The 15,464-nt window shown below is 34.2% G+C and overlaps 1 protein-coding gene across 1 annotated transcript in view; it reads right to left on the bottom strand.

The window, feature by feature from the left end:
* LOC132740073 (rotatin-like) overlaps positions 1–14,906 on the bottom strand; it is a gene marked incomplete at its 5' end in the record, with an annotated part of 33,737 nt that extends 18,831 nt beyond the window's left edge. Inside the window, 12 exon segments of the mRNA XM_060727931.1 lie at positions 1,769–1,966; positions 2,221–2,268; positions 2,739–2,832; positions 4,038–4,158; positions 4,683–4,780; positions 5,337–5,436; positions 7,347–7,515; positions 10,693–10,832; positions 11,146–11,262; positions 13,241–13,366; positions 13,976–14,102; positions 14,802–14,906. Of these exon segments, the coding sequence (XP_060583914.1) occupies positions 1,769–1,966; positions 2,221–2,268; positions 2,739–2,832; positions 4,038–4,158; positions 4,683–4,780; positions 5,337–5,436; positions 7,347–7,515; positions 10,693–10,832; positions 11,146–11,262; positions 13,241–13,366; positions 13,976–14,102; positions 14,802–14,906 (1,443 nt within the window).
* Positions 14,907–15,464: the final 558 nt, after the last annotated feature.

Raw genomic sequence — 15,464 nt, 5'->3', positions numbered from 1 at the left:
CAAATTTCCAGAATATTTGGATCAAAACTGCAGCCACTAGAGTGTTAACAAGCTTTTTCTATTTTTAGCTCCTGTGACCTAGTTTTTGACCGGAGATGACCCATCTTCGAACTTGACCTAGATATCATCAAAACAACCTTCCTGACAAATTTCCAGAATATTTGGATGAAAATTGCAGCCACTAGAGTGTTAACAAGCTTTTCTATTTTTAGCTCCTGTGACCTAGTTTTTGACCTGAGATGACCCATCTTCAAACTTGACCTAGATATCATCAAAACAACCTTCCTGACAAATTTCCAGAATATTTGGATGAAAACTGCAGCCTCTAGAGTGTTAACAAGCTTTTTCTATTTTAAGCTCCTGTGACCTAGTTTTTGACCGGAGATGACCCATCTTCGAACTTGACCTAAAAATCATCAAAACAACCTTCCTGACATATTTCCAGAATATTTGGATAAAAACTGCAGCCACTAGAGTGTTAACAAGCTTTTCTATTTTTAGCTCCTCTGACCTAGTTTTTGACCGGAGATGACCCATCTTCGAACTTGACCTAGATATCATTAAAACAACCTTCCTGACAAATTTGCAGAATATTTGGATGAAAACTGCAGCCTCTAGAGTGTTAACAAGCTTTTTCTATTTTTAGCTCCTGTGACCTAGTTTTTGACCCGAGATAGCCCATCTTCGAACTCGATCTGTATTTCATTAAGACAAACATTCTGACAAAGTTTGATGATGATCCAATCAAAACTGTGACTGCTAGACTGTTAACAACCCAATTGTTAGAGTGTTAACAAGCTTTTTCTATTTTTAGCTCCTGTGACCTAGTTTTTGACCGGAGATGACCCATCTTCGAACTTGACCTAGATATCATTAAAACAACCTTCCTGACAAATTTCCAGAATATTTGGATGAAAACTGCAGCCTCTAGAGTGTTAACAAGTTTTTTCTATTTTTAGCTCAGGTGACCCAGTTTTTGACCCACGATAACCCATCTTTGATCTCGATCTGTATTTCATTGAGACAAACATTCTGACAAAGTTTGATGATGATCCAATCAAAACTGTGACTGCTAGACTGTTAACAACCAAATTGTTGACGACGCATGACGCACGACGACGGACATAGCCCCATCACTATACCTCACCTTGACCTCTTCGTGGTCAGGTGAGCTAAAAATGCAACAACAAAACATTTTACATGTATCTTGTTTGTTTGTTTGTTTCATTTTACGCCTTTTCCCAAAAGTATTTCAGTCATATATAGGCGGGTAGTTTCCTAACCATCGTTCCTGGAGAGTTACATCAGAACTATACTACCTTCCTCCACAGTAAACTACCAAAGCATCCCCCGGGGATCGAACCCACGCCAGAGAGGTAACTGGATTAGAAGTCACCGACTCTAACCCCTCGACCACGGAGGCGGTTTTACATGTATCTATGATATGTTAATTTAACCAACAATTTAAGTAAATAGAAAATGTAATAATGATATATGTAAGTTTTATAGATGTCTACTACATGAAATCACCAACCAAAAATATCTTTGCTTTAGACTTTTTTTGTTTCAATCAAAATTTTAATTTTTTTTTTTTCATCCATAAAAAGTAAATGACAACAAAAGCAACACTACGGCAGAACCATTTATAACTATAGGGCCATGCTTTCAACAACTATTGTAGAAATCTCCTGAAACAACATGTACATAACCAGTGTCTAAGCTGAACTTAAAACTTAAGCAGTCTCTATTGAATGGCAAAAAAACTTACTCTTGATTAGCATCCAGTGATTTATTCTCTGCTAATGTTTTAACCAAGGAATCCATCCCAGAATGCCATGCTGCATTCCATGTTATCCTCATCATCTCTAGAGGCTGTCCGGTCATTAGAGGATCTGGGTCCGGTGGGGACGCACATCGATTTGGACTCTTCTCAAAATGTGTGTGAGCACGGAACGGTAGTTTGTACCTGAAATACACATCATTATAAATACATGAGGATAATTTCACTTTCATTTAGAAATTTTATCTTCATTTTTATAAAGTCCTTAAAAATGATTAATAAAATTTACTTTTGCTTCATCATTAAACTAATAAATTTTTTATAAGTAATAAAGATTAAGTATGCGCTAGCAAATATTTTTAAGCATATTTAAAATATGTACACTAATTATAAATATTATGTGTATCAGCTGTACTAAAAAAGTAGGATGCTTTCCTTACCTAAGTTTGACAATGTTTGGAACAGAAAATGTAGTAGTTTTGCTTCCCCTGGAAAAAAAAGTTAAATATATTAAATCATAAAAATATAGAAACATACAGAAGCACCATATGCAGTGTTAATATTTATCTGTTAAAAAGGGGTAAAAACTCCAAAAATATAGCTTTCGGATGATGCCCCCTTGTCATAATAAGCGAGCATTCCAAGTTTATGTTGATAACTGTAAAATTGTTGAATAATGGCTTATATTTGCACCATAGTGACAACGATCATTCATTTTATTGACATTTTACATGCTATCAAAATAGAAAATATATTTTCAACAAAACTGACACAATTTAAATGATTAGCTCATTTTTTTTAACCCTTTTCATAGCTCAATTCGTAATCTCCCAACTTTTAAGACCCTTTGGTAACAGCTTGTGGGTAGTCTGCCGGTCCTTTTCCTTCCTAGTATTGAGGGAAAAGGTAAAAACATTTTTCTTTTTTAACTAAGGGTAGAAAAATAAATGAGACTTACCCCGAGAACCTAGCTTGCTCATCAAACAAGAGTAGAGTGAGAACATGAGAAACTTCGTAACATGTTCTCTCATCTCTATGATGGAGAAGTGCCACTGAAATTTATCAAATAAAACAGTAATATTGCAATCATTAATTGTAAAGAATAATGAGCCGTGTCACGACGAAACCAACATAATGGGTTTGCGACCAGCATGGATCCAGACCAGCCTGCGTATCCGCGCAGTCTGATCAGGATCCATGCTGTTCGCTATCAGTTTCTCTACTTGTAATAGGGTTGGTAAGCGAACAGCATGGATCCTGATCAGACAGCGCGGATGCGCAGGCTGGTCTGGATCCATGCTGGTCGCAAACGCACTATGTTGGTTTTGTTGTGACGCGGCTCAAATGTTCAAAACTTACACATATAACAGATGTTACTCGAAACAGTACACAGGTAAATTTTAACGACTAGCCTTGTCATGTGAATTGTTAGCTACTCATCACTTTGACAACAAGAGCTGTCAGTAGCATGCTCAACTAATCTCAATGCTTGTTAGTAAAACTAGAGCCAAAACAAGTTCAAAAACAGCCATTATTTTGTCAAAATTCATGTTAGAGTTAGGGGGCTGTGTAGTGACCTACTTTTATGCTCTCAAATAAGTTAGTGAAGTTTCAATGCATTCTCTTCACTAGCATTGGAGATATCAAATAGCAAGCAAAAACTTAACCAAAGTGTGATGTCAACACCAACTCCTGAGTGTGTATAATAGTTCTCTCTATTCTTAAAATTGTTGAGTTAATGGTAACAATGGAGGAACCATTATATTACCACTTATCAATAATGAAACACCATATGAATAAGGGACCCACTTATCACAAATTTTGTTATTAACTCTTGATATTTGCCTCATGAATTAATATATCACATGCCACTAAACTTCTAAATGATGTCATTTATACCATAACTTTCTATGTCTGTTATCTCTTAGCCAACCAGCAGCAACAGATTTTACCCATGCGACCAGTGCAGACCAAGATCAGCCAGCACATCCATGCCATCTGATTATGGTCTGCACTGTTTGCTATTCAATCAGTACATATTTCAAAACTGTCCCTACAAATCATAAATGGTTTTGTCCAGACTGAAAGATGGATAAGTCCATTTAAGATAATTAATAGTTTCAGGGGTTAAATTAAAAGGATAGGACATTATAAACCTCCTATAACACACTTTGATTATGTAATAGAATTGTCTTGCTGTGAAAAGTAGAAACTGTCTACTTCTAACTGAAGGAATATCAATATGAACTATTCTTACCTCTAAGGAGTGTATAATACAAGCTGGCATTATGAGCCATTTTATGTCTCAGTGAGTAGTCATGGTGTATCAGATGTCTCAATACTGTCATACATCCAGGTAAATACTGTATATTGTTGTTCTGTAAAATAAAATGTACACATAATACTACATGTTTGTAACGTCACTTTTCATTGGATTATCATGATATTTATACAGGATTTTATAATACTGCATGTTTTTAATAACGCTTTTCATTGGATAATCGTGAGGTTTATAAAGTTTAATATACATGGCTGCTGTTAATTTATGAAGAAATCTCACTTTCTTTGTCTAAATGTTCAATGTACTTCAATTATGACGATGGCTTTTGAAAGCTCATCACCCGATAGCATGTAAATAATTTAAAAATGATCAACATTTTTACCTATTTGTGATAATTTAAATCATAACATATTTCTAAAGCTTCTCAAATCATAATGATGGCAAACAGTAAACTCATGAAAGATTTCCAATTGCATTATTTGACTACAATGCCATACATAAGGTATAAAATGAGTTATTATTGCTGGGAATTATTGTTATTTTATTGATATTTTTTAAGACCAGCTTTGAAACTGACATTACCAAGAAAGAGTAATCATTTATAGGTAACCTAAGACTTACAGTATTAGAGTCACCATCTCTCAGTACACCAAGCTGAAGATGTGCCAATATCTTCTCAAATCCGCCATCTTTTTTAAATGCTGGGTGAAGAGTAGGGTCTGTTAAAATAAAAACAATTTGATAAAATTTGTGGCATATACTGCTTTCACGGATTCACATATTTTTTACAAAAAATTATCTTGAGTAGAAATTTTCATTTAAATTGCATATGCTATAAAAAAAAAATCTGAGATTATATAGTTACGTAATGACAATGAATTAAAGCGCCTTTCAGCATTTCTGTTGGAAAATCAATTCTGTGTTGTTTCAAACTAAGTTTTCAGTAATGTTAACTTTAAAAAGTGCAAAATATCACTTTTAAGTCTTCTCCAAAACAGCGTCTCGAGAGCTATTCATATGTTAGTGATGTTCTTTTCTAAAATATAGAAGATCGGGAAACGAATTGTCCTCCTTACTAATTTAAATATAGAGAGCGGACTGGTATATTACAGGTATCGAGGGATTTCCTAATTGTTGATGTATTTTATCGTCAGCAAATTTCATTTTCCACCTAAGTTCTTTTGATTTGACAATTATATGAAACAATTTGTCTAAAAATAATAGATTAAACCTTTAGAAAAGCTGAAGATAGCTTAAAATGAAATGTTTTTTTACCTTGCAGTATAATAGCAAGCTGATCTACAGCCGATTTCTTCACACCAGGATCGACAGAGAGTGATGTAAATATTTCATAAACTTTCCGTAAGCCATCAACCTTTAATACAAAATGATAAACAATGTATACAAGAGCTGTTCAACAAGTTCGAGGAATTTTGCAGTAACTCCTTTATTTTCTAATATTTTCTCTTTATATTTATCTTTATTTTGTATTGACATAATACATATACATTGAATTCAAAGAATATTTTAAATAAACACCCAAAATACTCATATCCATAGTAACCCATGTCTTGCTTGTTGCCAGGCTCCATTTTTCATATTTGATATTCTTCCATTATTAATGCAAAAACATCATTTTTAGAATAGAAAAAATTAGAGTGAAATTATTAGACATTCAAGTAATGTTATGACGTAACAATGTATACAGTCAAACCTGTATAAGAGAGACAGTATTGGGAATTTGTAAAAGTGTCTCTCTTATACAGGTGGCTCTCTTATACAGGGCTGAACTCTGGCTAGGAAAAGTGACTATTTTTAACTATTTTTTAGAATATGACGTAAAACACCTGGTGTCCTTACTTAATTTTATAAACTAAGTGAAAACGTAATCAAATTATTTCATTCATACGGAGGTGAACTCTTAATCAGTTTTCTTGCATTCATTTAGATGAAATCTCAAACAGTTTTAGAAATAATGGCCATTTACAATAAATGTTTCAGTGAATTCAACAATTAGACTGCCATGTTTATATAACTGTGATAATCTCAGAGGCATAATTATTGTTAAAACGTCGGACATACAAAGTTAACTATGCTCGGTTATTGATTCAATTTAATTTCTTTTAAATCCGTAAACTGTAGGAAAAGATATCAATTACGTTTTATTCATACAAAAGGAAAGTAAAAACAAGTTGTTCTTAATACAATTGAAGAAATTTGCCGAGTAACGCTTTGATTTGCGACAATAAATAGTTACTACTATACGATTTATGTGACGATGATTATGCAAACAAAGAAAGGTCATGCCCCGTTGCATGTATTAGATTGATACCGTGTACATATTACACATGTATGTTGACACGTCTTCAAAACAATCCGATTAGTGATTATTAGACATTGAAAGGTATAGATTCAGCTTAATAAATTGGACAGCTTAAATTTTACTTGGCAATTAGATTTCCTTAATGTGGTTTATTTAAAAGAAATTTCCATGCACAATTATAATTTCACTTTACTTTCGTTTATGGTACGAAAACGGTATGGTACGAAAACGGTATGGTACAGAAAAAATATTGGATCCAAAATGGCGACAAACGTTCTTGTACTGGCCGTTTTATCTGGTAATTTTGGCTATTTGGGGATGAAAATGGGTGGCCGTTGGCGGCGTTGAGCAGGTGGCTGTCTTATAAGAGACAAATATATAGTAATTTACATTGGGGATGTCCAAAGATGGCTCACTTAGGCAGGAGGCGCTTTTATAAAGGTGGCCGATCGGCAGTTTTGACTGTACATATATTCAACACTTTATCACTTACTTTTGAAAGTCTAAAAAGACATTGACATAAGATTGCTTGCATTACATCCCCTTACATATGAATTCATTACTCATAAAAACATTTTAACCATTAACACGATAAATGTCTAATATGGACTTGTCTGACAAAACCATTTATCATTTTTAGTGAAAATTTCAAAAAAAGTTACTGAGTGAATAGCACAAACAGCACAGATGGCTGATCTTAGTTTGCACTGGCTGCATGGGAAGATTTTTGCAGCTGTCCGCAGGCAAAAGATAAATAAACAGGAAATAAAGACAAAGTATCTTCATAGCAAGTATTATTGAGTGTGTGCCTTGAGCTTTTTCTATCACCTACTGCTAAATATTAGGATCATGATAGTTCTTATTTCAATTTTCTCTTATAATTTTCAACTTAATCTTGTAAACATGTTGTTAATTCTTCTACTTTGGCATAAATTTGGTAACAATTATGAGTTTTTTATTACCTGAAAGACAGATCTCCCGAGGTCTTCTTCTACAGATCTTTGTGTATCAACAATAAAAATGTTGGATAGATTTGAGACATCAAGGTCAGAGAACACAGGCAATTTTTTACCACTGTTAGTCTCATTTGATAGATACCAGGAAAGTCTCTTTAATGCCTCAGCTCTGACTCTGTAAAAACAAATATATTGCTAACATTGCCTTATATTTATGTCATATACATATGATATATCCAGTGCTCAGCAAATCATCAAGTTGGTGATATAACCCCACCTTTATAAACCAATTAGTGTCTGCAGCAATAACCCCTAGAATATATCCAGTATATAACCACCAGAACACATCCTGTATATAACAATCAGAATACATCCAGTATATAACCCCCAGAATACATCCAGTATATAACCACCAGTATACATCCAGTACATAACACCAGAATACATCCAGTATATAACCCCCAGAATATATCCAGTATATAACCCCCAGAATACATCCAGTATATAACCACCAGTATACATCCAGTACATAACACCAGAATACATCCAGTATATAACCACCAGAATATATCCAGTATATAACCACCAGAATATATCCAGTATATAACCACCAGAATATATCCAGTATATAACCACCAGAATACATCCAGTATATAACCACCAGAATACATCCAGTATATAACCACCAGTATACATCCAGTACATAACACCAGAATACATCCAGTATATAACCACCAGAATATATCCAGTATATAACCACCAGAATATATCCAGTATATAACCACCAGAAAACATCCAGTATATAACCACCAGAATACATCCAGTATATAACCAACAGAATACATCCAGTATATAACCACCAGAATACATCCAGTATATAACCAACAGAATACATACTGTTTATAACTACCAGAATACATCCAGTATATAACCACCAGAATACATCCAGTATATAACCACCAGAATACATACAGTATATAACCAACAGAATACATCCAGTATATAACCACCAGAATACATCCAGTATATAACCAACAGAATACATACTGTTTATAACCACCAGAATACATCCAGTATATAACCACCAGAATACATTCAGTATATAACCAACAGAATACATCCAGTATATAACCACCAGAATACATTCAGTATATAACCACCAGAATACATTCAGTATATAACCAACAGAATACATCCAGTATATAACCAACAGAATACATACTGTTTATAACTACCAGAATACATCCAGTATATAACCACCAGAATACATCCAGTATATAACCACCAGAATACATACAGTATATAACCAACAGAATACATCCAGTATATAACCACCAGAATACATCCAGTATATAACCAACAGAATACATACAGTATATAACCAACAGAATACATACTGTTTATAACCACCAGAATACATCCAGTATATAACCACCAGAATACATTCAGTATATAACCACAAGAATACATCCAGGATAGTCAACACATCCATTCAATTTGACTGCCAGTGATTTTTTTTGGTTGATTTTGACCCCGAAATAAGGCCTCTTCACAATGCCAAAAACACATAAAAAATTCACAAAAATGTGTAAAAAATTCACAATTGGCAGGATTGCTTTTCAGTAGCTAATAAAACAAGCAATTATCATAGTATTGCAAGCAATCCATAAGTCCCCTACCGGTTAGAACCCCAGCAACATTCTGATGGGCCATTGGCCATTCAATTTTACCAGTGAATGAATGACATGAATGAACTTAAATCTTTTGAGTTCTAAGTTTGTCTATATCACAGTAATGTGTTAAGTTTCCCTGCCTAGTAAGGAAATTATGTTTATACAACCTTGTCAAATTATTACGATGTGGGTTTTTAAAGTAAATCCTATAATGATTGAAGAAGTTGGAGTAAAAAATACCAATTTCTCGGAAAAAATCTAAGTTCAAGGGGGACATAATTCTGGAATTAGTCTTGCTAGAGTATTTAACATTCTCAAAAATGTTGAGTGATAATAAGAAACATATACATGTATATGAAGTTTGAAGTAGATACATTAGGAAATAAAGAAGTTATTTAAAAAAGACAACATTTTTTTTCATAAAAATTCTAAGTTCAAGGGAGGTAATTCTGATAATTTTTGTGCTAGAGTTGTAAACCTTAACACATATGATGTGGTTGGTGACCAGAAACTTATATTTAAAGTTTGAAGTAAACACCTTAAGAAATAAAGAACTTATAGTGAAAAAGCTGAAAAATTTAAATCAGAAATCTTGAAATTCAGGCTATTTGTTGCCATAGCAACCAGAATTTTCAACATAAGAAGAAAAGAAAAAAATGTGCATAATCTCCAGACTACCATCTACCCATATACCAAGTTTCATAAAAATATTTTCAGTACTTTTTGAGTTATCAGTGGATCCAGTTTATGTGTTAAATTTGCCATATTTTCAGACTATTTGTTGCCATAGCAACCAGAATTTTCAACATAGGAAGAAAAGAAAAAGATGTGCATAATCTCCAGACTGCCATCTACCCATATTTCAAGTTTCATAAAAATATTTTTAGTACTTTTTGAGTTATCGCGGGATCCAGTTTTGTGGACGGACGGACTGACGGACTGACAGACAGACGGACGGACGGACAGACGGACGGAGGGTAAACCTAAAGTCCCCTCCGGTTAAACCGGTAGAGGACTAATAATGAACTGACAAATGACAATCTTGAGAATTTTTTGTTTGTTTTGGGTTTTACATCACATCGACACAGTATAGGTCATATCGTGACGTTCCAGCTTTACTGGTGGAGGAAGACCTCAGGTGCCCTTTCGTGCATTATTTCAGGTACGAACGGGCACCTGAGTAGAACCACCGACGTTCCGTAAGCTAGCTGGATAGCTTCCTCACATGAAAGAATCCAAAGTCCCTGTCAGGATTCGAACCCACAGCGGTGAGGGGCAAGTGGTTTGAAGTCAACAATCCTTAACCTCTTGAGGATTGATATATTTGAGGGAATAAAAAGAAGAAAGCTGAAACTATGAATATAATTATTAAAATGTATGAATAAAGTGACTACAGGTGATGATTTATTTTTGTTTATTTTTTCACAATTTGACAGATTATCGCACTAAAAATTCACAATTTCAGGGGTATGGGTTGTTGCAAAAAAAGTTTTAAAAATCACTGACTGCTGCTACTAAATTTTAGTACACAATTTCTTAACCACAATAAAATACTAATGGACTGATCCATATTCAGAAACAATACAAGTCCATTATGTAAGGTCAGAATGGTAAGTGGTTATCATCAAGTAAAGTCATAGATTTATAAGCAAAAAATTTTCAAACTTTACAGTACTCACTTTAAGTCTGAAGACAGCATACATCTTAATGTACCCCTGAATTTCTCTATGTGTGAAAGTTCATTTGGGGATTCTGATGACTTTGGTTCCAACATAGACAACACTGTTGTCCCAATAACTGTTGTAGGTCCAGCATAGGACTGTAATTATAAACAATTTATCACACATTATGAAAAGGTACACATTATTGTGTTAATATTCATTCATTCTAATTCAGCTAATCAATGGTTTATTTTTTAATTGTTAGACATGACAATTACAGATCTTTGCCATAGTGTTGTCAAGCATATCTGTACTTCCATGCAGTCAAACATAACTTCTTATTGCTGAAAGCTCACTTATAAAACTTCAATTCTGAAACCCTTTGAATTACTAACAAGCAGTACAATCCATCAATTAAAACAATCATCAGATTAAAGATTAACCATGTATCATAATGAAAAGTTTACTAACTTGTAATATAGGTAATCCTCGCATTACAGCTTGTAGGAAAGCCTGCCATAATTCTGTAGACATCAATAATTGACTCTTCAAAAGGTGACACATTATATCTGTAGCACAACTTGCTATCTAAAATCAGAACATGTACTTCTTTTATATATAAGCCGCGTCATGAAAAAACTAAAATAGTGCGTTTGCGACCAGCATGGATCCAGACCGGGCCTCTGCACCCCGCGCAGACGGGTCTGGTTTCCCATACTGGCCCACAAATGCACTAGGGGGGGTTTTTGTCGTGACAGGGCCTCTTTTTTAAATTAAAAATAAATAATAAAGTTTAACATCGTACTAGTTATAAAATTGTGAAGGGACAAAACTTAACTTAAAAAATCTGGAACCAAAAGCGGTTAGCCTTCGCCCCAGTATATACATGTAGCCAGGCCAGTCGGCACATCTGTTCAGTCTGACCGGGGGCATTTTTTCGTTTTGATATTCCTAAAAATTTGATAAAGAGTTCTAACAAGAGGGCCATGATGACCATGAGGTGTCGCTCACCTGTATATAGGCCCGGAGCAGGGGGCCAGTTTTAACCCCAGGGGCTTTTTATTTGAACAAACTTGGAAGACACCCATAAGATGTTTCATGCTAAACATCTAAGCTGTAGCTCATTGGGTTTTTAAAAGAAGATTTTTTTTTCAAGCTTTTACTAATACACATATAGTTAAAAAAAATGACACCCCTGGGGCGGTGGCCAGTTTTTGACCCCAAGGCTTTTATTTTGAACAAACTTTGTAGACACTTTCTAGAAATGTTTCATGCTTAATATCTAAAACTCTAGCTATTTGGGTTTTTTCAAAGAAGATTTTTAAGTTTTTGCTATACACATATAAGGAAAATCTATGACCCCCGGGGCAGGGCCAATTTTGACCCCAGAGCTTTTATCTGAACAAACTTTGTAGACACTCACAAGAAGATGTTTCCTGCTAAATATCTTAGCTCTAGCTATTTAGGTTTTTCAAAAAAGATTTTTGAAAGTTTTTGCTTTACACATATATAAGGAAAATCTATGACCCCCAGGGCGGGGCCAATTTTGACCCCAGGGCTTTTATTTGAACAAACTTGGTAGACACACATTAGAACATGTTTCATGCTAAATATCTTAGCTCTAGCTCTTTGAGTTCTTTAAAAGAAGATTTTTAAGTTTTTACTATATGCATATAGGGAAAATCAATGACCCCCTGGGGCGGGGCCAATTTTGACCCCAGGGCTTTTATTTGAACAAACTTGGTAGACACTCATTAGAAGATGTTTCATGCTAAATATCTTAGCTCTAGCTCTTTTGGTTCTTTAAAAGATGATTTTTTAAGTTTTTACTATATGCATATAGGGAAAATCAATGACCCCCTGGGGCGGGGCCAATTTTGACCCCAAGGCTTTTATTTGAACAAACTTTGTAGACATTCACTAGAAGATGTTTCATGCCAAATATCTAAGCTCTAGCTCTTTGGGTTTTTTAAAAGAAGATATTTAAAGTTTTTTCTTTCGGTTGCCATCAACCAGAGTTCTGCATGGAATTAAAATTCTTTGAACAATTTTTAAAGGTGACCACCAAAGGAACATTCCTGTGAAGTTTGGATGAAATTGGCTTAGTGGTTTATGAGGAGATGTCATTTAAAGTAAAAGTTTACGGATGGACGACGGACGGATGATGGACGGCCGGACGCCGGACGAAAAGCGATCACAAAAGCTCACCCTGTCACTTTGTGACAGGTGAGCTAAAAATGGAAGATGAACCATTCTTTTAAAGAAATAATAGTTGTTTCACACAAAATAATGTTACCCCTCACACATATTCATGAGCAAAACCAAGATTTATTTCTTCTTCAATGAGAACTTAAATGAGCCGCGTCATGACAAAACCAACATAATGGCTTTGCGACCAGATGGATCCATGTTGTTCGCTATCAGTTTTTCTACATGTAATAGAGTTGGTAAGCGACCAGCATGGATCCTGATCAGACTGTGCGGATGCGCAGGCTTATCTGGATCCATGCTGGTCGCAAACGCACTATGTTGGTTTTGTCATGACGCAGCTCCAATGTAAGCTTACCTTTGCATCTTTGTCAGCCAAACCAAACACTATAACCTCATACAGTACATCAGCATTGATGATAAATTTTACCTTCAGACATGACGTAGAGGTAGGGTCGGATGCTTTAGCTACACTCAAGTGAGTCTGAAATATAACGGTCACCTTCATCGTAAAGGAAATTAAATATAATTTGCTTAGAGAATGTGTCCAGGTCCATTGAATTGGAAATTAGTCATGATAACAGGGAAATTAAAATTAAAAAAAGTCTTAATAATAGCCAAAATATGAATTTCAAAAAATTATCATAAGAAAACCAGAATTTTTAAACTATCAGGAATGGGTCAATGTACTTTAAGTAGGGGAACACACAGTTAGTATTGAACTGGTTATGACTATAGTGTACTTAAATAGAAAGAAATATATTTAATAACACTTTTTTTAAAACATTTAGTGCATTTATGTTGGACCAAATTAGCCTTCTTCCTTATCCAAAATAGAATTCTCCAAGAAAACCTAATTGTAATTAATGATTTATAATTCAATTTTCATATTTGACCTTGATAGTCAATGTTTCATAGTAAGTGTTCTTTTGTCAATGAAAAATAGACCCAAAATGGAAGATAATGAACTTCTTAGACTGCCTATTTATTTTAAAGCAACTTCCATAATAGTTTTTACCTATGCTAGTTGTAGAAATATTTATCAACTGTATTTCAAAGACACAGGACTTGACATTGGAATAAAGCAACTAACCTTTACTGTATTTAGGACATTTATATAGGCATGAAGTCTGATCTTATCTATGGGATGAGACAAACATTTCAACACTAACTTCCTATACGAGTCTTGTGCAACCTCATAATGCTGGGATTTGGAACACCTGAAAACAAATATACAGAAAGCTTGTCAGTTAAAAATTCTTAGTTAAAAAGGGTCAGAACTTCAAATATAGCTTTCAGAATTATGCCCCTTGTCAATATACTGTGTATTGCCATGATAAACAAGCATTCGAAGTTTCATACTTTTTAAAATTGTTTGAGTAATAAGCTACATGTAAGTTTTTGGATGATGACAAAAACGTCAACACTGTCGCACCAAAAATAATAGCTTGACTTTTCCTTTGAAAAAGACAAGCTAAAAACTGCTTACCCTCCACAACGCAAAAAACCAAAATTGTCCATATTTATAACCCTATTATTACATGGATATTAATGTTTAATATCATCTGTGTGTGTGAGTGTGCAATAATTCCTCTCCTCAAAGTAATTTCTACACACACGATGATCCAGGAATAAGATGGGAAAACTCCCAGACTAAGTAACATGAACTTTACTTAAAATTTCTCAAATTAATATTAGTCTCACTATCTCAAATGCAAGTAAAATTCCAATGCAAAAAAATCTTATTTTATCCTCAGTTTTCATACCTGATCAATTACTCACTGGGTTTCCCCAAAGAAAAAAATATTTTAACCATACATGTAACTTTCTAAATTTCTTGGTTTCAAAAAACAAGATCAGAAAGAAATAACTGTGATGATGAAAAAAGCTTAAAATCAGTCAAGTATTATGTAACTTACACATCTGAGCAAAGTTTGATGATTTCTGTGACATAGTTTAAGTGTCGATGGTATGGTAGGCATATAAATGCTCCCTCGCACATACTTAATGTATCCTTAGATAGCCTTGAGGCCTGAAATATAATATCACAACAATATTCTACATGTCCTACTGAAATCAGTGAAATTATTTATACATCTGATACTGAAATTAGTGATTTTATTTATATATTTGCTACTGGTATCAGAGAAATTATTTATACATATGCTTCTGTATTCAGTAAAAATTATTTATACATTTGCTACTTAAATCAGTGAAATTATTTGCATTTTATTTGCATATAGCCAGAGATTTTTACTGACACAATAACCCACTGGCACAAATATTTCCATGGCGGCATGGCCGAGTGGTTAACGCGTTGGACTACTAATGATTGCTAGCAGCATGGGCTCAAACCCCGTCAGGGCCAAATCATTGTTTCCTTGACCAAGAAACTTTACACTCATTGCTCAGTACTGGTTGGTTCCAGGAACGGATTCGAAAGTGTGTCTATAAGCTTATAGCTTCCTACACAATCGAACTAAAATAAATTTCTGTATACACAAACTACGTAAGGAAAAATAAATCTATCAAGGTTTGTTTTTTTCCACTTTAATACTTTCAAGTTTTCAAGAAGATATTTT

Source organism: Ruditapes philippinarum, unplaced genomic scaffold (assembly GCF_026571515.1).
Source record: "Ruditapes philippinarum isolate M1 unplaced genomic scaffold, ASM2657151v2 ctg3017_1_1_1_1, whole genome shotgun sequence".
Classification (NCBI taxonomy): domain Eukaryota; kingdom Metazoa; phylum Mollusca; class Bivalvia; order Venerida; family Veneridae; genus Ruditapes; species Ruditapes philippinarum.
The sequence above is the reverse complement of the archived record's forward strand: the minus strand, read 5'-3'. Positions and strand labels throughout refer to the sequence as shown.